General features: G+C 42.8%; 4 protein-coding genes across 4 annotated transcripts; all 4 read right to left on the reverse strand.

The window, feature by feature from the left end:
- Positions 1-363: 363 nt before the first annotated feature.
- Positions 364-2757, reverse strand: rpl23a (ribosomal protein L23a; the record flags this gene model as incomplete). Its single annotated transcript, XM_083986326.1, has 5 exons — positions 364-432; positions 638-707; positions 1066-1242; positions 1525-1705; positions 2688-2757. 5 exons carry the CDS (start codon positions 2755-2757, stop codon positions 418-420), a joined length of 513 nt encoding a protein of 170 aa, XP_083842452.1. The 3' UTR covers positions 364-417.
- Positions 2758-3586: 829 nt separating this feature from the next.
- Positions 3587-8066, reverse strand: ddx52 (DEAD (Asp-Glu-Ala-Asp) box polypeptide 52). Its single transcript, XM_083986381.1, has 15 exons — positions 7939-8066; positions 7450-7705; positions 7051-7175; positions 6743-6928; positions 6500-6643; positions 6065-6176; positions 5908-5980; positions 5579-5782; positions 5405-5495; positions 5113-5235; positions 4870-5020; positions 4660-4735; positions 4377-4448; positions 3987-4250; positions 3587-3758 (listed from the first exon to the last, which is right to left on the reverse strand). The coding sequence occupies exons 1-15, from the start codon at positions 8023-8025 to the stop codon at positions 3722-3724; spliced, it is 2001 nt and encodes a 666-aa protein (XP_083842507.1). The 5' UTR covers positions 8026-8066; the 3' UTR covers positions 3587-3721.
- An 828-nt stretch (positions 8067-8894) lies between these two features.
- Positions 8895-18690, reverse strand: heatr6 (HEAT repeat containing 6; the record flags this gene model as incomplete). The annotated part of the gene is made up of 20 exons (XM_083986155.1): positions 8895-10137; positions 10702-10906; positions 11000-11096; positions 11616-11740; positions 11874-11996; positions 12093-12227; positions 13010-13096; positions 13201-13323; positions 13420-13829; positions 13915-14014; positions 14635-14841; positions 14944-15118; positions 15515-15747; positions 15823-15987; positions 16098-16199; positions 16301-16415; positions 17006-17121; positions 17204-17344; positions 17456-17563; positions 18400-18690. The coding sequence occupies 20 exons, from the start codon at positions 18688-18690 to the stop codon at positions 9569-9571; spliced, it is 3627 nt and encodes a 1208-aa protein (XP_083842281.1). The 3' UTR covers positions 8895-9568.
- Positions 18691-19815: 1125 nt separating this feature from the next.
- On the reverse strand, positions 19816-21645 carry dynll2b (dynein, light chain, LC8-type 2b). Its single transcript, XM_083986638.1, has 3 exons — positions 21553-21645; positions 20700-20846; positions 19816-20617 (listed from the first exon to the last, which is right to left on the reverse strand). Exons 2-3 carry the CDS (start codon positions 20829-20831, stop codon positions 20480-20482), a joined length of 270 nt encoding a protein of 89 aa, XP_083842764.1. The 5' UTR covers positions 20832-20846; positions 21553-21645; the 3' UTR covers positions 19816-20479.
- Between the last annotated feature and the right edge of the window lie 3379 nt (positions 21646-25024).

Raw genomic sequence — 25024 nt, forward strand, 5'->3', positions numbered from 1 at the left:
ACATCCATGTCTAAATCTCACACTACAAACGGTCGACAACACCCACTTATGTGATCCATACTCACACTGAACATAAAAAAACACCATCTGCTTTTCATCCAAGTACAAGTTTCCCCCCTTCATCCTTCGTATCATTTCCCAACTGCTACAGGCCTCAATGAATAAAACCGACAGGAAGATGCAATACTTCATATTTGTTTACACTACTTGATGAAATTGTGTATGAGCTTTTTGTGAGAAAATCACACGTTAGACCCCCTGCATACTGAAAACTCTAATCAAACTATTACTTAAACTGACACAGCTGACAAATCAAAGTTTCCCCCCAAAAATGTATTTCAGAAAGACAACACAGACTCTGAATAAGTTTTTGTTAATACAAATATTTATTCTTCCACAAGTCTCTTCAGCCACAGCTTAGATGATGCCAATCTGTGGAGAGAGAGACAAAATATTACACTCTGTTCATCAACAGGGAGAACAGACCTGTACCAGCATTATCTGGCATCAGTGGTTCCTTTGAATGCATCATAGACATTCAGATCAAATAAAAGTTTACATCACTTGCACAGAATTGACAAGACAAACATGTTATGTTGAACTTCAAGACCGTTTTATTTATTTTCTGATATCTCACCTTGTTTGCAACATCCAACGCATCGTAATCTGGTGCGAGACGGACGTACGCCTTCTTCTCACCGTCAGGCCTGAATACGGATCAGAACAAAAAGAGACGGTCAAGGTGAAGCAATGAAAGGTTCATGACATCGAATTACCAAGATGAGAACAATGTGCTCTTCAGGAAGATGCATAGATCACATTATGAATCAAATCCCAATCTCAAATGTCCTCTGTCCAAACTGACATGACCACAGATTTAACCCCCCGGGACGGTGTATCAAGTCCTGTAATCAACCATTGTGACCGTGAACTGCAAAGTCCAATAAAGGTAACAATGACTGTAGCTCTGTAAGCCAATATACCACTGTTCCATTGTTACATAAAAAAAAAAGTCTATGAATTTAGCTTCCAACAGGATAAAATGAATTGATATCCAGCCCGTACCTGATGAGTGTGTTGACTTTGGCGACGTCGATGTCGTACAGCTTCTTGACTGCGTGCTTGATCTGATGTTTGTTTGCCTTGACGTCCACGATGAACACAAGTGTGTTGTTGTCCTCAATCTTCTTCATTGCGGACTCTGTTGTCAAGGGGAACTTGATGATGGCATAGTGATCCAACCTGCAGGAAAAATGTAAAATGACAATGTATATTTAGTCAAAAGCTCACATCCTTGCCTGGACAAATAGACACAAAACAAATTTCTAAGAATACAACCCAATGATTATCCATTACTGTATACCAGTATCTCCAATACAGCTATCAATATTATGTCAGCTGGGTGCATCAGTAGTTTATAAAGCTGGAATCATTCTTTTTCATACTTTGATCGCTTATTACCATCATGTGCACCATGTTCAGTCCATGTACATTTGTTGGTAGCATGCAGCCGCTGCAACTTACTTGTTCCTGCGAGGAGCGCTCTTGCGAGGATACTTGGGCTGTCTGCGGAGACGGAGGGTTTTGGGGCGACGGAAGGTGGGAGAAGTCCTGACCTTCTTCTTCCTCTGGCTGTGTACACCCTTGAGCACAGCCTTCTTGGCCTTCAGAGCCTTTGACTTGGCCTCAGTCTTGGCAGGGACAGCTAAAATCAGACAAATACCATGTGTTACGATTGTTGACAGCATCACCACCATGACATGTAGTAATTGAGTCCTTAGAAAAGGTGTATGATCAGGAAAAGTGTATGATCAGGAAAATCTACATGTTCATCAACATGCTAAGGCATTAACATTACATTTTAGCATGATGCCTGACAAATGGCAGGGATGGCTGCACCACTGAGGCACATTCCCCAGGAAATTTCACTGTCAGTTTTTAACTCGTGACATATGCAGCCAACACATGTGGGTAGTCTCAATTATTAAAGCCATTAATGTGACATACTGATGGAGCATTGATAAACAAATCGACGTTTGAAACTATAGCAGGCCTCCAGCGTCAAGTATGTAAGCATATTACTACAACGTTAGCGCATAGCTTTGGACTAACGTTACACTCACTTCTTACGGACAATTGCGTGGGGTTACATCATCAACATCCATTCATTTCATTACAGACTCGCTCAGAAGAATAACCTTAATTTTAAAGTCTTAGGTTAGTTTTCCTCTGACAACATAAGGACTGGGTATCTCACGTGTGACTAACGCAACGTTTCAAACACCGCTAGGGTGCAGCGAGTAACTTACTAGCAATGCCGGGTAACTTGTGTTTACAAGTTTCTCAAATAGATACCGTTACGATGATATGGTGATGTGGTGTAGATAAAAACGAGTCAGAGTATCGGAATAATTTGTATCTTGCCGTGTAACTAACTTAGGCGAGGGCGTTTTAGTCGGCACTGTCAACGCTAACGTGCTAAAATTAGCTTAGCATCACGTTCAGGCATACATGCCGGAGTCGAGTCTGCGTTTTATACGTATTTTAGCATCTATCAACCAAACCCTGAGATGTTTTAAGCCAACCCAGGTTTAAGGTTCACATTTCGGGTACGTCTACTGAACGCTGGTGACTTTATTAGTGAAAATTGTACAGTTTATCAACTGAAAATGATAAGATAGACGAACCTTCCTTCTTCACCTTCGGTGCCATGTTGAGAAAGGAAGGCTGAACGGGGTTTCCTGCAGTATAATGCATGGGCGAGATCTCATGGAAAATGTATCGCGATAGTTAAAACATTGGAACTACTGATTCAAGTGGTGACCAGACTCACCATTGATGTATCCCTACAGTTTTGAGATCTTTTGTTTTAGATTATGGGATTTAAGTTTTTCTTATAAAGAGTTTAATTTGTTTCAGATGTATTCTAGACTAAAAACTTTAAATACTTTCCCAAAAAGCACTTGAATATTAAGATTTAGAGATGTACTTTATTTGTCCCAGACTGGGAAATTATTGTCATAGCAGAACAAAGCACCACATTTCGCTACTGTAACAGGAGGGCTATGAAAACTTACATGTGTTAGATATGGCGCTGCACATGCACATCATGTATTATTTTCTATTTTTTTGTTTGTTTTCAACCAGCTGTCTCCCTCCCAGTTAGCTTTCCTAAAACTTTATATTTCATTATCATGATTAGAATGAACTGAATTTTAAGGATAAAACAGGGATAACATTTTCTGCACATCTAAATTAAGTGTAAATGTGTGACACTACGAAAACCATTTTGCTGCCGATGTTTGCATTTTTCTTGAGCGGTATGATGCTGTATTTATATCCCGTACTTAATCAGCAATTAAAGTGGGTCTATTACTGATTGTTTCTTGTTCAGCTTACAAATTGTACAGAATTGTATACTCAACATCTTACAATTGTGTTGAGTTATAGTCTTTATATTATTTCTATTATACATAAGCATTCATCACTTGAAAATCATTTGACTTTGCTTTTATTGAAATTTATTTCTCAGGTTGCAGATGAGCAAGTGTACCAGAAACAGAAACAATACAACTATATACAAAACTGTTTATTTTAAACTCTGATAATACAAAGCACAAATGTGGAAATTAACAGTAAATCATACTTTCAGATGTATATATATATATAAAAAAAAAAAAAATCCACATCTTATTTTCACATCATTCTGCTTTCCGCTCCTCTATTCCTCCTGTGGCTTATTTTTCTTCCCACTTTTCCTGGTGGAGAGAAAAGAAGAAAATTTAAATTATTTTCTCTCTGGTTATTTTTGAACATCAACCTGATAAAAAAAAAGCTCTTATGGCATACATCAGATGTGGTTAAACCATTACTGCATTTTACTTAATAAGGAACATTTCTGATTCTGGTTTGCTGACATTTTTCAAATTCTTGATGAAAACATCAGAGCTTTTGGAATTTAAATGCACAATAAGCACCGATCTTACTTTTTTAACTTGGCTCCAGAGGAGTTTGATCCCATCTTCTGTGACGCTTTCTTGTGTTTTTCTGTTCCCTCTTCCTTCTGTGTTTTATTTCTCTTCTTCGGTCCCCGTTCTTTTATCTTCTTCTCTCCTTGCTGCTCTCCATCCGCTTCCTGTTTCGGTCCCTTCTGTCCTTTACCTTTGGGTTTCTTCTTCATTAAGAAGCGAGGAGTTGTGCTGATGGTGCTTCTCTTGGGAGGTCTCTTCTCAAGTCTGCGTTTCGCTTTGCTGAACACAAAAAGAGATGGGCCATTACAATCATATTACCATAAAATATAAATTACACAGCAAATAAAAAGGGCTTTGAATGCTTTGAAGATTGTGACATTTCATCATGACCATCATCTCCCTTACCTATTTATCTTCTTAAAGCCGACCATGTAATCAGGGACAGGACAGCCAGCTTGTTTAATGACATTAGCAATGCTGTTGGAAGGAGAAACATAGTCAAGAGTGACAGCGTAAATATGGTAAAACTCACTGAAAAAAACTAACTTGGAGAAAGGAGTTGTCAAACCCAACTGCAGGTATGTGGGACACAATGGGCAAACTAATTCTCCAGGGTTACATTCATAAAAACAAGTCTACACCTAAGTTTGTGTGCTTCGTGTACATTTATTGCACTGGAGCTACAAACCTGCGCAGCAACGGTTTGTCATTTTCTGTGAAGAAGGTGATGGCCTTCCCCTGATGTCCAGCTCTGCCAGTTCGACCTGATGTGAGCAGACGGGAGAAAAAACGAGGAGAAATGTATCAAAAGGCAACGACAAAAGATCACAGCCAATACTGATAATACGATTATTCAGTCAATCATTTTGATAAAACCAATAAATAATCTAATACTAACCTATTCTGTGGATGTACTCCACAGCGCTGATGGGGAAGTCGTAGTTGAGTACGAGATTGACGCCTTTAAAGTCGATTCCTCTGGCGAGCAGCGCCGTGCAGATCAACACCCAAATCTTACCGGAGCGGAAACTGTTGACAACGTTGTCCCTCTGATTTAGAGGAGATGCAGAGGAGGAGGATTAATACACTTCAGTGACACAAAGAGAACTGACAATAGTGTATTTCAGGTGACTGTGCGAACCTGTTGCTGTGTGCGATCTGCGTGGATCACGTCTACGTTGATGCCTTCGTACACCAGCTCGTGGAAAAGCTCCCGTGCTCGTTCTATAGACTGAACAAACACGAGCATGGGAGGCAGGAAACCCTGAAATAAAGAAAGGCACATCCTCTCATTTCTGCTGTTCTCAGTCCAAGTCTCATTGTTTATTATCATGTCAGATCTTGTGTGTTTAGCCGGAAAAAATATCAAACCTGTGACAGTGGGATAGTTCACAAACTAAGTTTTTAACAAACATGAAAAGTAACCTCCGTACTTTTTTGATGATGTCCCTCATGGCCACCAGTTTGCCGTTTTCTTCCCCGACAAACAGCAGCTCCTGTTCCACCGTCTCCACAGCTGTGTTTCTGAGAGGACGATAAAGTCAGTTCTTTAAAACATAAATCTCATACAAGTCTCACAGTACAGACAGTTACAGGTAGATCATCACCTGTGTCCAATATTGACGGAGACCAGGTTGTCCAGGTTCAGACGACACCACTGCTCCACGTCCTGCGTGCAGGTGGCGCTGAAGAAAGCCCTGCGCACCTTCGAACCCGAGCAGGCCAGAAACACGGTGGCCAGCTGCTCCCTGAAACCCGTCTTACCGCCTTCAAACAGCTTATCGGACTCATCCACCACCAGCCACTCCACACTGCGCGAGAAGAAAATGTGTTGGTTGGTGGTGGTGTCATTTTCAGGTGAGAAACAGCGGAGATCAGTGGAGGGAAGAGAAAATCTAAAAGTAAAGAAAGAATGACGCAGCACACGCTGTGTTACCTGCTGAGGTCGAGAGCTGGAGGATCCTGGTTGAGGAGGAAGATGAGTCTGTTTGGAGTGCTGACGAGTATATCTGCGCACAGAAACACAAGACGTGAATAACAAGGAAGGACGATCAAGATTTACCTCCTCTGTGACCACATCCGTCATTCCTCACCGTATTTTTTATTTGACTGTGGTCCGTACTTCTTTGCTGCCAGGGAAGCTTTGTCTATGATGTGAACTCTAAATCCAACTCCCTCTGACAGACGGAGCAGCTCTCTGTAGGTCTGAACACAACAACAAATTACAAACAACTAACATTGGATCCACTCAAAATTCATATCCCCTTTCTTGGAAATAAAAAATTATGATGAATAGTAATGATATGAAAAACTGGACAGGGTTGCTTCATGACAGAAAGTTAAACAGGAAACGAGATCTTCACGTGTTTCAGTGAACATCTGTTTTTGAGAAACATGATCATGCCCTTTGGTTAATATGGTAAACAGCTGCATATCTACAGAGACTGAACCCCTGTGTGTGTGTGCGTGCGTGCGTGTGTGTGTGTGTGTGTGTGTGTGTGTGTGTGTGTGTGTGTGTGTGTGTGTACCTGGCTGGCCAGCTCTCTGGTCGGGGAGATGACCACCGCCCTGAAGCCCCGGTTGGCCGGTTGTTGCAGGTGGGCGAGCAGCGGGAGACAGAAAGCCAAAGTCTTTCCAGATCCTGTGGGAGCGCACGCCAGCAGCTCCCGACTCTGACGAATAAAAACCAGCCACACAGAAACAGTCACCAACCCACAGTCGGGATTTTCCTACTCACACAACAACATCGATGGCGTCTGTACACTACTCACGTGCATCATGAGCGGTATCGCCTGCATCTGTATCGGCGTCGGGGAGTCCAGGCCTGCGTCTTTGAGGTTCTGAAGGACGCGTGGGTTGAGGCGATACTCCGACTGCAGCTCCTCGAACGTACACACAGGGTCCGGTACGTCGCTGCCGTGTACGTTGATCCGGTGTTGAGAGCGAACACGGTTCATCTGAAATCAATTACAAAGACAAGAAACTTTACAGAGGATAAAGGATTTTAAGGAACATTTTAGCGGCAGACATCATTTTCATACAGTATTTGTGCTGCAAGTTGTGTGTCTGTGTCTAAGACCTTTTCCTGATGAAGATGCTTCATCCTCTTCTCAGAGTTTTTCTCTTTCCCTCCACTCGGAAGGTTTTGGATCTTTCTGTCCAGCGAGGATGTCCAGGTGATGCCGCTTCCCTCTGTGCCACCGGCTTCAGTCAGACAGAGCACAGGTAACATCAGTGGGACGGCTACATCACGCTCATTTTAAAAAAGACCATTGTTATAATATCACATTGCAAAGAAACTGATCAACTTGACAGGTTACAAAAGGACAGCAACGAATGGTACTTTACATTTCAGAATAATCAACCAATTCTTTATTTTTTTGTAAATCAACTTATGGCTTGGTCAAATGTGGCACTCACACAAACTCGCATTAAAACAACTCACATCTGGTCAAAAGCAAAGAGCCTCATTATTTACCTTCCAACAGCGCCTGGTTTCTTTTTATCTTTTTCTTCTTCTTTGTCACCACATCTCCATCTTCATCTTTTCTCCTCCTTTTGCCTCCTGCATCAGAGTCTTCACTCTCACTCCCTTCCTCCTCTCCTTCCTCTTCATCCTCCTCCTCCTCCTCTCCGGTGCTCCTTCTCTGGGCTCCATTGGCTGCTCCTGTGCCAAAGTAGTCGATCGCAGTCAGAGGATCTGACGACGCTTCTCCTCCGTGAGATTTAACAGCCTACAAAACGAGGCAACGGAACATTGTGTGTGTAAATACAAACACTGTTCATTTACTTATCTAATTCATTGTCATATGGAGGCGCCAAAACTCGCTGCAACTCCACAAACACTCGTAAAGGAAACATTGCATCACAACTCGTGCTAGTAACACATTGGACCACACTGTCTGAGCTGCTGCTGGTAAACGCAGTTATCATCCAGTGTGTCGTCTGCTACACACGTTAGCGTTACCTTGAACCGAGCGGCGTCTTGTCCAAACCTCTTCAGGTCAAATTTAGCTCCAGCTCCGAGTTTCCGAAACAACTCGAAGGCGTCCATTCCTCCAGCAGCAGCGTAGCAGCAGCGTAGCAGCAGCGTGGTCTGTCCGGTCTGGTCCGTCCTCAGCCAGGCAGCACGAGTCGAACCAGAGCCACCGCTGATCTGCTGCCACCTACCGGCGGTGATTGGTAACATGGATGGATGGATGTTTAGTTTATTCATTCATTTATCGAGCATAAAAACTAAAACTAAAATAAAACTCATAAAAAAAACAATGACAGTACTAGATAGATAGATAGATAGATAGATAGATAGATAGATAGGACAGGACAGGACACAGAAAACACAAACAGAAAGCAAACTTATATTGTCTACCCCATGGATGGATGGATGGATGGATGGATGGATGGATAGATAGATAGATAGATAGATAGATAGATAGATAGATAGATAGATAGATAGATAGATAGATAGGACACAGAAATACCTAAAAAAAAAATACTTCAAACACCATAAATATGTGGGTAAAGGAAGGGCACGTGTAAAAAGGTTAAAAGTGCATACATATGGGTCCGGAGTGCATATGGGTGAATGATCAGAGGCATTGTACAGCTGTATTGCAGTCGGTATGAATGATTTTGTAGCGCTCTCCTGAACAGCAGGGGAGTCTGTATCTGTTACTGTGCTTTCTCAGTCTGTCCAGTGTTTTATGGAGGGGATGGGTGGTGTTGTCCATCACTGGGCCTTCTTTACCAGCTTGTTGGCATCTTTTTTCTTTTCTCTCTTCTTTCTCAAACTATGAAAATAACTGAAAATACAAATTTAGTTTAAACTCAAAATACCAATTGTTCAGAATGACCTCCTAACACAAGCCACTGTGTGGGAAATCAATGTATTTATTGTTCTTAACATCTTATTTGCTGTACATTATGTCCAAGTCTGTGCAATGTCACCGTTACTGTGTTAACATACTGTAGACAATGTTGTGTACCTCATGACATGAATTATAGCAGGGCAATTTAAAATAAATTTAATGAAATTAATAATATTTGTCTGTCAATGGCAATTCATGTAAAATGACAAATAAAAATCAAGTCAAACTGTTGTTTCACTGTTATTCATTACAGAACAGACAAAAAGCATGTAAACAAACTCAAAGTTTTGTTACATAAAAGCTCAACATGATTTCATTACTCCAATGTAATGGCACTTAAAATAATAGTTAAAATCAATAAATCATCATCACCCAGCTTTAATGCCTGTCTTTATGTTTGTCTAAAACTAAAAAATTTGTCTGTTCATTTGTTCATAAAATGTCATTTAACTACACGGCTTTGTACACCAGATGTTAACCCATTAAAGAGTGCAAGTGCAATTAAGTAAATTAGTATAAGTAAATGGATATAAAAGCCACTGTCAGCTTTAAGAAGAATTTGGCAGAGGCTACATGACCTTAGGTTTCTTTCAACCGTCTTGTGGTTCATTGTGAATGTGATCACATTATGACAAAGTGAGTTACATAATCTTTGCATCCAGTCACTGCATCACTTCATCAGTTTCATTAGTGTGAGAGACCGAGCGTTGCAGCTGAAGACGTGACTCTTTACAGATCTTCACAGGTCTTTAACAAATCCTCCAGAAAACTGACCACAACCTCTTTTCCTCTCTCCTCCTCTCCTCCTCCTTCTTCAGCCTTCAGCTCCTTCAGTCTGATCAGAGTCTGCTGTAGTCGGCTGATTCTCTGCTGTGGGTTGAAACCGTCCCCCCCTGTGTCCTTCTCTCCCTCTGCCCCCTCTCCTCCTTCCTCTGCTCTGAGATGTTTGATGAGATGCTCCTTGATGCCCCTCCCGTCCTCGCTGGCCAGCGACGCCCTGAGGGCGGCCATGTCCTGAGGCTGGCTGACACTGAGCAGGTGCAGCAGAGCCTGTGAGAGCGTGTGTCTCAGGCTGGCACTGTAGCGGTACTCCAGGAAGTCGTTTGTGTCTTCGCTGTTCTCCAGCGCTGTGGCCAGCGAATGCCACACGCAGCTGAAACGTTCCGCGTCCCCGTAGCAACCGCGGCGGGTGGGGACGGCCAGGGCAGCGGCCGATTTAATCCGCACCTTGAAATTCTTACAGGAAGTAACGACATGGCAGAGGGCAGCAAACGCATCACCAGACCAGAGAGCAGAGTCTGAGGAGGAGAGAGAAACAGAAATTAACTTGTAAATTCTAATTTAATGTTAAAATATTGAGGATTGACTTAACCAGTTGTTTATTATCCAGATAATCTGATCAACAAATAAACTTATTACAGTTCCTTTCCCCCAAATATTGGAAAAAAATATTATTATGATTATTTAAAAACTGCAATTCAATATATATTTTCGTTTTATTCTTTTTTGTATTTTTTGTTTATTTATCTCTCGATCGGCGCCCCAGTATATATCAATGTGCATATGTTTATATGTGTTAATGTGAATGTGTGTATGTTTGTATCCATTTGTTTCCTGTGTGGATTTTCCTTGTGGAAAAAAACAAAAACAACTGTAATTCAGGGCATAATATGTGGTTTTGTGCTAGTGTGAGGAAAAATGTCCTATAATTATGTGCGATTTAAAGACTGTGACTGTTTTTCTCTAGTGAGGTCAGACATTCAAAAATCCACGAGCTGGTGCACAGCTGAAATAAAATCTGTTGAGATGTGCTGAAAAAAAAAGAAAGAGAAAAAACACATATTGAAGGTCACATGGCTCACCGAGTGGCAGGGCCGGGTTTCTAAAGGCGTTTCCCAAGGCGTAGCAGGCGTTCCACCTGACCTTCATCGTGGCCTCTGATTGGACAGTTTTCACCAGCGCACGCACGGCGTCCTCCAGCGGGCGTTGGAAAGCAGACCTGGTCAGCTGACTCTGACGCAGGAAATGAAGTAGATTCCCGAGTGCTCGCACTGCGTTACACTTGACCTGGGAGAGGAGGACACACGTTCAGAGATGAGAGCCGATCAATGTGTCGTTAAGACTTAACGATCCGTTTGCTCTTGTGTTGCATGTTCTCACCCTGTCTTTGTCGGCCGCTGCTTTAGTAGCTGCCTGCAACATCTTGAGCAGCAACATGTCCGACAACTCTTCTTGGAAGTCCACACCTACACTCTCCCTGATAAAAAAATACACAGAAAATAAATAGATCACACACCTCTAATTATCACAGATTACAGGAGTTGAATACTGAATCATGCAGCTTTTTGTGAGTGATGCTCCATATTAGATTATGTTAAAGCAGAAGTAAGTGGAATGTTTGTGTTAATGTAAGTCTTAAATAGTTATATCTTCCGACAGCAATCACTTATATAAAGTGTTTGGTCCGAAACACGGGTCTGTCAGTCACTCTGCTCTGCTGTAAGCTGAGGAGAAAACTTTCCTTGTATCCTACAACCTTTATCCAATGAGGAGAGAGAATGGCATAAAGGGGCGGTCCTCTCTGTGTGTGCACGCCAAGGGGGCAGTTGCATAGACTGAGGACGATACGCGTGCATGTGGTGACGTAGGGACGAGGGCAGGGACTGCTAACTCCATCCGCTGTCAGGAAGTTAGCCAAAACGACGGGATCGCTTACTTCTGCTTTAATGTATTATTACAAAGGAGAGTACAGTGTGATTTCAGTGTGATTTCTTACATATTGACAATAAGCGTGTCTGTGAGATTGCCCAGTGACCATGCAGCCTTGGCTCGGACGTTTGGAGATCGGTCATCAAGGGCGGCGAGGATGGTGTTTGCTGTGTCAGCCACAAACATCACATCCTGTAAAAAAAAAAAAAAGACATCACAACCTCAGAGCAGATTGGAAACACGCTCTCTATAGTGCCGTTGTGTGGGTTTTTCCACATCTCTAGACAGAACCGAAAACATTTCACTTGTTGTTCAGTCGGCTCACCTCTCTCAGACAGGGGAACAGGATGTAGACACCCAGCGCCCTGACAGCTGCGGTCTTCACCAGGTAGTTTTCACTGTAGGTCAGCCCCAGCAGCACGGTGATGCACATCAGCTGGGTCTTCTCCTGAAAACAACATCACACAACACGCACGAGTCACGACACGACACGACAGCAACCAGTGTAGAAATAGAGGCAAAGCTCAACTGTGGTGAAACTCACAGGCAGCTGCGCGAAGGCCTGCGGCAGGATGGAGGAGAGCGTGTCGCAGGCGCTCGTCTGCAGCATCGGGTGTTGTTCGTTCTGCAGCGCTGCGTTCAGAGGGCCACTCAGCACCTCGGACCAGAACTGTACCACCTGCATCATGCACACCCACAAAATATCTCATAGTTTACTGACGAACTGACTTAACAAAATGCCACATCTTAAAGGGATACTTCACCTAAAATCAAAAATTCACCAATTTTCTACTCACTGTCATGCCAAGGAAGGGTTTGGAGAACTTTTGGATTTGTCAAAACGCTTTTGGCGGGCCGCCACGAATAAATGAATGTATGGGAAACACTGTAGTGTGTGTTTTGGACGATTCAAAAGTGAACTCTATCCGCCACCATTATATGAAAAGCGTTTTGATGAGTAGTATCTCCAAACCCTTCCTTGGCATGACGTGAGTAGAAAATTGGTGAATTATTGATTCTGGGTGAAGTATCTTTTTAAGTAAATATTTTTTTAATTTGACCAAAACTGTTTCCAAATAAATATATTAAATTAAAAAATTTTGTGTTTTCTAAATCTTGTTTTTTTGTTTTTACCTCTGACATATGTTTGGATACATAAGCCTATCTGAGTTGTTTAAAAAAAAAGGGAGGAAAACACATAATGAGCCTTCAGTGGGATGCGATGTAAACACAGGCTGACGCTCTACTATTGGGTCTGGTCCATCACTGTCTATCAACAATATTATCATCTAAGGTTCATGTCAGACTCATAAATCTCTTCTTTTTTTTTTTTTAATGAATGAATGAATTTTTATTATTTACATACAATAAAACAGAAACAAACAACAGGGAACTAATTGTGTTTGAACTAAATGAAACAGTTTTAGTCTGATGTACAGTTGAGAGACAGAGTGTACGTACTTGGCTCATGGGGACTCTCGCACTCTCAGGCACGTTGTTCTCTGCTCTGTACTGCTGGATTATTCCTGTCCCCAGCTCCTCTAGTAACTGGATAAAAGTTGATGACATTGACAAAGTTGATTTCACTGCCCAGATCTGGACCTTCTGGTTGTTACTTATGTCATTTCATGTTAGGATCTAGAGGGCTCTACCTTTGCTCCGTGCAGCTGTATGGAGGGGTCTGTCTCTCCGAGGCAGCGTGCGCTCACCTGCCCGATCTCACACAGACATGCCTGGGTGAGAGAGAAGTAGCCTCGGACCAGGTGGGACAGGACCTGAAACACAACGATACAGGACACACTTTTTAGATTTCTGAAGTGTCTCTCTGGGGATGTGTTCAGTGGTTTTCCATCTCGCCCTCTGTCTCTAACCTGTAGAGCTTCTAGTCGGACAGGGGAGGGCTCCAAAACGGCCCCTCCTCCTCCTCCTGCTCCCGCTCCCTCGCTGTCTGATTGGTCCTCTCTGGGCTGAGTGACCAGCGACACACAGAGCTGCAGCAGCCACAGCGGCGAGCTGTCCTCCTCCCCAGGTGTGTGTATAACATGAGGGGAGCGCGAGCTGCACTTGGAGGGTGTGGCTGGCGTGCGGAAGGGCGAGGGCACTCCGTCCCTTTGTCTCCAGCTGAGGGACGAGTCCTGCGGGGTGAAGCAGCCGCTGCCGCTGCCGCCGCCGCCGCTCCCAGTGTCGGGCTGTCGGAGGAGGAGCTGCACCTCAGGGAGAGGAGCCTGAGTCGTCACCAGAGCCCCGTAAAGTGTCAGAACCGACACGCGTACGTTCACGTCTAAAGACAAGGAACAGGTGTTTTTTAAAAAGAACCACAACTTACTGGCCTGTTACTGTAGTTAAGAGTGCTGACAAATACAGACCTCTGTGACGAACATAAGGACGCATCTGCTTCCAGAGCGGGCTGAGCAGGCCGGGTCTGAGACGGTGGTAGGGAGCGTTGGCCACCAGATAGGCCAGACACTAACACACAGGAAAGGTGATACACCGTTAGGACAATAAACCTGTGGACACACCATCAGAACCACTGGGTTTAGGTTTATTTTATAGTATCTGTCTAGTATCGGAGAAGCATCAAAGCAAGAACAACCAGATTTAAGAACAGCACGGACCTCCAAGTTTCTAATAATTAATAATTGTCTATTGTGCACTTTTAACGTTTTAACGACTTTTTAATTGTAATGATTGCCACTGTGCACTTTCATAAGCATTGTGCACTTTTTTTTGATGAGGCTGCTCCTCCCTCAGCAGGTGAATTGGTATTGGTGCTATTTATTGATATTTTTGCTATTTATCTTATCTTATTATCTTCTTTTTCTCTTCATATCTCTTTTTATAGTTGGATTTTATTTTATTGGTCAGTATTGTGCTATTTATCTACATTTATTGTCTGAATCTGATCTTATTGGAGTGTTTTGGCATCGTGGGCCCCAGTGAAACAAATTCCAATCAACTTGGCCGACATGCCAATAAAGCATTGAAATCTGAAATCCGAAGAGTGGCATTAATATGTGGTGACATCTTTGCCTCGGTCCACCTGTTGATCCTGATTAAAACACCAGACAAATGTTATGTTGTCTCACCTTTATGACCTGTGTGAGTGTTTGAGGTGCGGTCTCAGCGAGCAGAGCCAGGCTGAGAGCACGGTGCAGCTCTCTGACGGCAGTGGCCAGCGAGAAGGAGAAAGGGGTGTAAGATGTACGAGGAGAAGCTGTGTCTTCGGCCACAGCGAGGAACTGACGAGAGCCGTCCAGCATGGCCGACAACACCTGGAGCGCACACGCTCGTACCTGAGAGAGAGAGAGAGAGAGAGAGAGAGAGAGGGGGGATAGATGTCACAGTGACAGTGTGGAGGCATACTGTATTATAACACAAATGAGGTTATGTTGTACCTTTGGCGACTGGTCCTTCAGTATGATAGAGACCAGAGTGAGAGGCGGTGGTCCCCCAACAGGAGACTCAGGGATGAATGAGGACCAGTAGCCGTACAGAGTCCGCTTTTCTACACCTTTCACCACCGCTAGCAAACAGTGCAGAGTTCCCTGACGCACACGTCCGTGGTAAAGTCTAAAAAAAGAAAAAGACTGCCGGTCTAAGCTCTCTCGCTCATTCAGGAGGGTTTTTAAGCACAAAAAAGTAGCTGAAAGAAACATGTGTGGATAGATGAACAAGAACATCCTATTTCTTTTTTTTTTTCTTCAATTCATACTTTTTTTTTTATTGTTTCCTTTTAAAGCAATGACAAATCAAATGATAATGACAAGCACTGTTGCATCTGATATCATAAAAGATTGCATAAAAATATTATGGAATAGATATTCAACACATGGGTATAAAAAAGCAAAAAGCAGGTGAGGTGAAAAAGTAAATAAATCAATAAATAAAATAAAAATAATGTAATAACATTAATAAAAGATGATCAGATACATAAAATCAAATCAAAGTGGAATCTTATTTCTGTACCTTAGTTTGCTCTGTGCGTTGCCCTCTGTGTCGGAAAACTCAGAGTCAGAGCTGTTTCGCTTCCAGGATGGATAGAGAGATGTGGCAGGCGGTTTACACAAGGACTCTCCCTCTCTTCCACCTCTTCTCTGAAGTGCAGACACTGTGTCTGCCTCATCCTCCTCTCCGTCATTCCCTTTGCTCTCCTCAGCAGTCGTCTTCTTCCCCTTTCCCCTGGATTTCCTCTTCTTATTCTTAGGTGAGAGGAAACTGATTTTAATGTGGTTCTTACAATAACTGAATCCGACAAATATGAAGGCTCATCTTACCCCCGAGGCTTTGCCCGGTGCAGCAGCATCCTTTGGTGGGTCTGTGGGTTTTGTTGGTTCGGCAGGTTTTGGTGCTGTGGGACCCTCATACTGGGGAAGAGGAGCTGGGTAGAGCACAGCCGGCCACACAACACTCACACCTGGAGCTCCCTGGAACATGAGCCTCTGTGGATACATCAGAGGAATTTACAGCTTATAACCAAAACATAAACTATCAAGTGGTGTCTGTGACCGAAAAAGGATAACAATCATAACATGTTCTAAAAAGAAGGCACCTTAAGTGTGGCCAGTACAGATCCAAGCTCCTCCCCTCCTCCAAATTTCCACTTTCCACCTGAGAGACAACACTGAAGTCCCTTCAGAGCTGCCTGGATCACCTGCACAGAGGAGACAGGAGCAGGGATGGGTTAGCTATCTTCTTTATACACATTATTCCTCATGGAAACGTTTGTCACCACAAACACAAACTGGTCCATACCATGCAGTAGAAGAGCTCGTCTGTGTTAGGAGGTTTGGGCAACTGCAGTGTTTCCAGGAAGACTCTGAAACATACACCTCTGTATTGATCATCCAGAGGTGGCTGACCAGGAATCCTGAAAAGAAATGAGCCAAACACAGAAGCAATTACAACCAAGAATGTAAACACTAAGATGAAGAAGCATCCAGTCAGAAAATGTTACAATAAAGAAGCCAAGAATACAAATTAAAATCTTTATCGAATAGATTTTGGACATAATATTGATTTATATGATTAGTACTAGAAATAGGGCTGTGTTGAGAACATGAAATGTAAGTGTTTGAGAACCAAATAATAACTTTCTTTGAAACACATTCCTATCTGAGTCAAAAAGGAAGCATGGCTTATATTGCAGTAGCAATTTTGAGAGGTTTCCCCTGAGGGTTTATATATAGTTTGATAAAGTTCACTTTTTAGATTAAATATAGCACAAAGATTCCTACTTCCTGTTACTTAAAATCCTTAATTTCTCTATATGCAAAGTAAATACAAATCCCCATTATTTTATGATTCTTTCACCTCAGCCCCACCTTTTTGGAGTTCAGTTCGGAGGGCCCCTTAACAGAATTTTGCCTAGGGCCCCATGGAGGTCTGAACCGGCTCTGGCTGTCAGCAACACTGCACAATATGTCTACTGGGTAAATTCATAAGGATGCTGAAGCCTACCTGAGACAGATGTTGGCCATACAGGTAAGAGCAACGCGGCGTAATTCCATATTGGACTGAGAAGGAGCACCATACAGCAGCAGCACTCCATCTTCACCCAGTAAGCCACTGAGGTGCTGCAAATGAGAAAAAAAAACATGTAAAGTTTCAACTGATATCAATAAAACGTACTCTCAGCAAGTGTGTAAAAACACCCACCTGGTGGCACTGAGGTCCATTCCCATACACTACTGTGGAGAGTGCCAGGAGGACATCTGAGTGTGTCCATGTACTGCACATTTTCAAACCACCGACTGTGTAGTTCACCAATACGTCCAGTGTCAGCTCGTCCATAATGACCTTAAAAACAAATGTGAAAACAGAATTAGAAAAGCTTCGCAACTCATAGTCTGTATGTCAGCGGGTGTGTAGACTGAGCTCTACTGCTCACTGAAGGATTGCTGTTGTTACCTTCAGCTGATTGAGTAGATGGTGAATCAGCTGGCAGAGTTTGATGACTAAATGTTCTTGACTCAGCGGCACAAGACAGCTGGCATGTTTCAGCAAAGCGCAAACATCCTGGAACAGAAATACAAGACCCAAACTGTAAGGGCTGACAATTTACTACCACATTATTACATGCAGTGGCATGCAAAAGTTTGGGCATCCCTGGTCAAATTTTCTGTTAATGTGAACAGTATTAAAGAAAGTTGAAGATTAAATGATCTCCAAAAGGCATAACGTTAAAAATGAAACACTCTTTTGCAATATTTTAAGCAATATCAGGTATCAAACAAGCTATTTACAAGCTGTGATAATAGTTTCCAAAGGTGGGGGCTACTATTAGGTACTAACTATGCAGGGGGCCAAAACCTTTGCTGCGGCCGGACCTTTATCTTTTCTGCAATTTTGAAAATGTTAAGGATGAAAAAAAAAAGAAGATATTGTTTAAAATATAAAGAGAATGTGTTATCTGTAACTGTATGCCTTTTGGAGATCATTTCTTCTTCCACTTGCTTAACTGTCCACATCTTGACCACGGGTGTCCAAACTTTTGCATGTACAGTATGTAGTACTCAGAAGAGACAGATAGGGCCCAAAGCAAAATCACGAGATAATATCATTCAAATTGAGCGTACCTCCGGTAATAGGAGAAGCGAAGTGTAGGGTTGCAGCTAACAATCTCTCTTTGATATTTCAAGTTACAGACATGTTATGAATATTTGTCTGTTGTTGCAGTTTTTTGTCTCCGTTTCGTGTCCGCGAGCCTACAGTGACATCATGACACCATGGAAACGCTGGCACCATGGAAACCTGAACTTACCTGAACTAGCCTAGATACTTCAGGCTCTGTTTGTGTGAGTTTTTTTCAATATCACAAGTTAAGTTAGTCGAGGATAGGGAGCACCTGTTACCTCTGGTTGGACGTTGATGTTGGGGTAGAAGGTTTTGTTGTAGTTTTCGGACAGCAGTTGGTCAAACAGCAGGTTGAGCTCCTCTCGGAGCTGGCAGGAGTCTGCCCGCAGAGCTCGGAGCTTCGCGGCGCAGCGGGAAAACGTCTTCTCGGCGTCCGACGGCGAAGACAGCTGCCAGCCATCGGTGCCCATGGGGGTGAAGGGAGCCTCCTCTGTCAGAGCCATCGGGGGGTAAACAGGTACTCCTCCACGCCCAAGAACCGGTGCTGACAACCCGGTTTGAGCCGCCATGTTTGATACCCTCGGAAGTATTTTACTTCCTTACTTCTTTTACCCGAGTGTCCGGTTCGTTACTGCCACCTGCAGGCTGATCCAGGAACCATAACTTACCTGCAAACTGGTCACCTTTTGGCTACAGTCACCTTTTTTTATGTCAACCTATATCTATCGCTCTGGTTGAACTGAATGAAGAAAGAGGGTTTTAGTTTTGTATGTCGTCACCTTTTTCACTACTCCAGAGTTTGTAGGTCTGAGGAACACTGGCAAACAGTGGACAAACTTTGACCTTACCTTAAAGCAGAAGTAAGCGATCCGGTGGTTTTGTCTAACTTCCCGTCAGCAGATGGAGTTAGCAGTCCCCGCCCTCGTCCCTACGTCACCACATTCACGCGCATCCCTTGGCTACACACACAGAGAGGACCGCCCCTTTATGCCGTTCTCTCTCCTCATTGGATAATGGTTGTAGGATACAAGGAAAGTTTTCTCCTCGGCTCAGAGCAGAGCAGAGTGACTGACAGACCCGTGTTTCAGACCAAACACTCTATAGAAGTGATTGCTGTCGGAAGATACAACTATTTAAGACTTATATTAACACAAATATTCCGCTTACTTCTGCTTTAAGGCTTACACATGTTACATTTCACTCATTAGATGAAAGCGTTTAATTATTTAATCTATTTTTTTTTTTAACTTTTAAGTTGTTTTCATACAAAGGTGCAGAGGCATTATAAACCAGCTATGATATTAGTGCTGTACACTAAAATATTGATGTATTAAGTGTTAATTTACTGTTGCAGGGGTCAAGCAAGACTATTGTATAGATGCATATTCAATTTATTAAGTGATATTACAATTTTTGCATGGCATCTAGCTGTTTTATAACCATAGGTGCATGCACGGGTATAGAGAACAAAAAACATACATGATAGTAGCATTAATATTATTTTCAGGTGGATCATGGCTCCCCAATAAAACATCTTGAAATAACACCACCCAAAATCTCAAACTGTTTGTAGCATGGGAGAACAAACAGTATGCACCTTGCTTGTACATTATGATCAAATATATAGAAGGCAATACACTGTCCAAGAAGTGAAGACACTGAAACTACATGGAAGAATAAGAACACACACACTGCACGGTTTGAAACTATTTACTGTCTGACAGTTTTTTTGGACTCTACATGTTGAAAATACCACAATACCACAGTGCACACTAAATTGTATTTCAGAGATACACAGCAGTGACATTGTAAATATTCACATTCACGGCAGAAGTGAAAACAGGAATGTTCCAAGCATGTACAAAACCTCGAACCTGTTAGCATGTAATAGTCTTTTTATTCAATGTAAGCAACAGTCTTGGCAATTTTTTTTAATTCAATCTCAGTTAACACTGAAAATTAAAGGCATTTCAACGAAAACTCTGTTGCTCATTTTAATTTCTTGAAAAATAAGTTATTTTTACAACATTCATGAAATAATGTACAAGGTCCGTGCATCAACGCACAGCAGAAATAATATCAAGAAATCATGATTTCTAGTGAATGTCATACGTGCAACAGCTGACTGACAGTGGCATGATAGTAGTGTTACAATGCGCTTTTCTATGATCAGCACATTACCAGTCCAGACATGACTGAAGCACCATCCAGTGATGGTAGTAGTAGGTGTGGGTGGGAAACAGTAACAGATTAAAGCAAGTAGGAAACCTGGAGGTAGGCATGTCTGCAGAGAGGTGAGAGCAGATATACAGCGTGGCACAGAAGTAGAACGGCGGCATTAAAAGTAGTTTTAGGATTTCAGCCCGACTTGAACAGCAGCAGGGCCACCTGGCCCAGGTAGAAGTAGATGAAATGCTTCGTCTCGTGCGTCACATAGCTGCCAAAGTTTCTGCCAACGATGCAATGCCATGTGGGATTGTACTTCTTGTCAAACTCCTGCAGGGGAGATGAAGTTTAGAAAATAGGCCATTTAAAGTCATGACTTCTGTGGAAATTATTCAGTATTTATTCAACATACCTTCTTGACATAAGCAGCAATATCCTTCTCAATGTTGTACTTTTCCATAGCTTGCATGGCACAGTCCACTGCGTCCTGCTGCATTTCATCAGACATGTCAGCGTTCTTTATCACTGCCTTCTTGTCAGACATGTTGGCTCTTTTTAACTGTGTGAGAGGGAGACAAGTCATAATCAGTGACATTTTCATCAAAGTTTTTTACTAGTTTCAGCTAATGAGACTTTCCATGGCCCCGGCTTTAAATATGTACCGACTTATTTGCATGTAGAGCTGATGATTTACATCATTTACCACAGAGAGCTGTAAGAGAAGAGGCATGACTGACACCTGGAACCATAACAAGACAGGAAGCCTCATAAAGCAGGATAACCAACACATCCAGGGGGGGAAACCTGGACCACCCAACCCAGACAGCTGAATAAAACGTAGTGCAATTGTTCTGGGCTGAAGACCTGTCACGGTAAGCAATAACAAGAGTGGCCCTGACATGACAAACACAATGCAATCATGAATCAGATGCACCTACAGTGTGCGAGTGGTAGCATTGTAGCTGCTGCTTCACTAAATCTGCACAAAATTCAACAAGTTTCTGCTTATATGACTCAGTATGTTAGTAGCTCTAGTCTAAACCGTGACTCAAAGGTGTGAGGTTGGGTCTGCAAACAATGCTAATTGAGTGGCAGCAGGACTCACAGCTTCCCAGGATAGATTCAATAGACTGGGCCGAGGTTAGCGTGTACAGCAGCAGCAGAGGGCTGCGTGTTTTCCCTCACCTGCTCACACCAGTGCACAGGTCACCTCACCACACAGACAAAGCGCCACTCGGCCCAGCAGACATGCAACTCGGTCTTACCGTGTATCCGCGAAGTTATGACGTTCAGACGTGTGCGTTGCGCGCAGCTGTACAATGTTTCGTTCATTTATGCACGGGAAATGTTCGTCTAAGCCCCGCCCACCGCATCCGACCCGCAACCCGATTGGCTGGTGCGAGAGCTCCACCCTATCGACGGCAATTTCTACTTGCAGGCAGTGTCCGCATCTTATATCCACCCAGAATGCACCATTTTCAACACCTCCTCCTCCTCCCCCCTTTCATTTCAGTGGGCGTCATTGATCCGGCGATCGGATTGATCGATAATATTGATCAGCATCACTTGCAAAACATCATATTGGACTCAAACAAAGGGGGCAATAATGCACACCTGGAAGATGCAGCAGTGATAAGACTACTGCGTTCACGCTGGCTGGGGAAAAAAAGAGTATAATACTGAAGAGAATGTTAAAATGAAAAAGATCATTTCTTATAAATGAGGTGTGAGTTTTTTCTCATTTGAAGCCAAGAGCTGCTTCATTATCCACTGAAGAAAAGGCAATCTGACCCTCGTAAGTGAATGTGCAGGCAGTTTTACCACACAGTTGTCCTCAGTGACCTATTTATGAAACTTTTTACAATCTCCAGTGCAGATGGTGATGTAATGCACATCCATCTCTGACTTCCTGTTTATTTTATCCAGGAGGATAATTACTAGCTACAGAAGTATTCTTCCCATTAGCTATTATGTCCTCACATGTACAGATGCAACTGACAGCAACCACTGACTGTCAGTGAGCTGTTCGGTGCAGTTAGAGCATTTCATTTCTGAGTATAAATGAATTGGTATTAGATTAACAAAGGCCCAATGAAAGGACATAGTATCAAAACAATCAATTAAAACCATTGAGGCTAGTCGCATAATGCAACTATAAAGCAATTTGCACTTGTCAGCTCATCAGTGCTTTTTCAGTTCACTAGAATCTTTTTTACGACCAAAAGAAAAGAGAGAAACATGACACATGAAATTATGAATTGAACTTTTATTGAAGAGAACAACACTCCAGTCATCTATTGCAGCAAAAATCTGACCTAAGACAGAGAAAAAAACAGCAAAGTAACAGTCCCTTTTCACTTCCTTCTTCCCTCCCTCCTCCTGGTAATTTTTCCCCACTATTTACCACTCTCCACCACTCTCCTTACATGCGTTGATCCATCCTGCACATCCAAGCCCTTCTCCTGGATTTGTTCTCAGCTTTGCTCCACTAGAGAAAAACAAGTTTATCTGAAAAAGACCTGCCTCTTGCATGTGATCCATCAGGTCCTGCCAGCTTCCACTGGGGGGAAGACCTGACAGGAAGAAAGGAAGGTGATAATAATCTCAAACAGTTCAAGGAAACAAGATCATCCATGATGGGAAAATCACCATACCTGAGACAATGACTCTGTACTCGGAGCGGCATGATGGAGGACCCCGTGGTTCCCAGAGCTCCACCACCACCTCCTCGTCCACTTCGAGGTAACTCAACACGTAGACGGTAGCCATATAGTCATAACCATCATGTCCATAAAGTGCATCCTCTGCATCCCTGCAGGATGGCAGTGAGTTACACACTACATTATAGAGGGTACAATAATTTTGTTGGGTGCACTACATGGTTAAAAATTCTTACACTTCAAGCTTGGCCATTCATTAAATGGCGTACAGCAAACAGCTCATTTTTAGACACAGATGATCCAGTTTAGGTTGAACTATTCAAACCTGATTCAAACCATAGACTGTAAAAAAACAGGATTCAAACCCATGCAGCCTCAGTGTCTCTGTCCATGGTGCTGAAAAATCAAACACGTTCTTTCTCGGCTCAGTCAAATTCAATCAAAGCATATACACATATAACACCATCTATATCATTTTCTGAAGTATTACACTGCAACATTATCTAATGGGAGGTACTGTTATTCAAGTCCCTAAAATATATTTTTAATATTTCTTTACTGATACATAGAGCTGCACAACTAATGTAATGAAATCGCAATCACAGGGGCTGCATTTGTTGGATAAAGGTAAAATGTGTCCCAATGGTAAATGTGTATTGTTAACGCCACAAGTGTCATGTTGCAACAGATACACTCAGGCCACATCATACATACATACACATCATATTCTCAAAATGTAAAGCAACATGTTTGTTTGGTAAAACATCCAACCAACATCAAATATAGCTAAGTGAGAATTAAAACTAAAATGACACACAGAGTGTGTCGCAATATAATATTTTCATATCGTACAGTTCTGGTGACATCTGCCCTCATACTGTAATAGACTGTATCCACTGATGTATTGTCATATTGGTCTAAGAAACAACCAGCAACTTAGGAGACGGTCAACTTCCCAGATCCTCCTGATACACCCGGGACACCACAGCAAAGACTTTACAACGACATAGACCACAACAAAACAATCTGTCAACCTGATTGTCACCTAGCAATGTCCTACTATTTATACAACAAATTAATTCAAGTTTAGACTGAAATGCTCAGTTGCTTTTGTCTTATGTGAGAGATACTTTAATTCAAGTACACCCGCCCAAACATTTTTGAGGCACTTAGCCAACATTCAGTTAACCTAAGAAGGCTTTTTTGTTGTGTTTTGTTTCTTTGATAATTTGCTGGGATGTACAGAAATGGCCGTTTGTCCTGTTTGTCGCGCCGAGTTGTCACGAGCTGCAACAGTAAGGAAAACGAATTTGATTGGTCGTTAACGAGCGGGCGGGATATTCAAAGCTTGGGGCGAGCCCGAGCTCCGTGTGTGTGTGCGTGTCTCAGACGTTTGAATGACGGATTACGGATCCAATATCAGCGGTTGATGAATCGTGTACAGGCTGACGTATAATCCGTGCGCCTGCATTATCCAATGCGAAAAAAAAAATACACACTTTCATCCCGGATTTACTCAAAAATAGAATTTTGCACAAAGTTTGGCCTACATCGTCTGAAAGATGAGTTATCTTAAATGTTAATCAGGGTCACAGGCCTCATCCCCATGACAACCACAAACAATCACCACTACCACACTCACTGAACCAACCACAGGCAGGGGGAAACAGCTGATTACGACACACAAATACAGGCTACAAAATAACAAGCTAAATATATAGGTATAGGCTATGCACTTAATGTAACATATCCCAACTTTTCACTATTTTATTACATTTCAATAGGACCAATGAAACAAGGTGAAGCAGAGACACGGCTGCTCACCTCGGGTCTTCAAACTCCACGAAGGCAAACGGTGGTCCTCCTCTCCGGTTCTTCTTTTCTACTAGCGCGGTACGGCACGGACTGGCTCCTCTGACGGCGCTAAAACTAAAACGTGACGTCAGCCGACTGCCTTCCACTGATTGGGCAGAGCGTAAACCCGGACATTTCAAAAACACAGCCGGCAACAGCCCTAATACATCCATGCAACAGCCATAGTGGCAACAGCGACCACTGATATGTACCGAGACTGTTG

The sequence above is a fragment of the Trachurus trachurus genome (assembly GCF_905171665.1).
Source record: "Trachurus trachurus genome assembly, chromosome: 14".
Lineage (NCBI taxonomy): Eukaryota > Metazoa > Chordata > Actinopteri > Carangiformes > Carangidae > Trachurus > Trachurus trachurus.

What these genes read in the sequence shown, in the direction of transcription:
- ddx52 (XM_083986381.1), bottom strand. Translation starts at nt 8,025, where the DNA reads ATGGACGCCTTCGAGTTGTTTCGGAAACTCGGAGCTGGAGCTAAATTT. An exon ending in CCAGCTCTCGACCTCAGCAG is followed by an intron (nt 5,783 to 5,907) that starts GTAACACAGCGT and finishes CTTCTCGCGCAG; the next exon opens with TGTGGAGTGGCTGGTGGTGG. An exon ending in GACAAACCGTTGCTGCGCAG is followed by an intron (nt 4,449 to 4,659) that starts GTTTGTAGCTCC and finishes TCCTTCCAACAG; the next exon opens with CATTGCTAATGTCATTAAAC.
- dynll2b (XM_083986638.1), bottom strand. Translation starts at nt 20,831, where the DNA reads ATGTCTGACAAGAAGGCAGTGATAAAGAACGCTGACATGTCTGATGAA. An exon ending in TTGCTGCTTATGTCAAGAAG is followed by an intron (nt 20,618 to 20,699) that starts GTATGTTGAATA and finishes TCTCCCCTGCAG; the next exon opens with GAGTTTGACAAGAAGTACAA.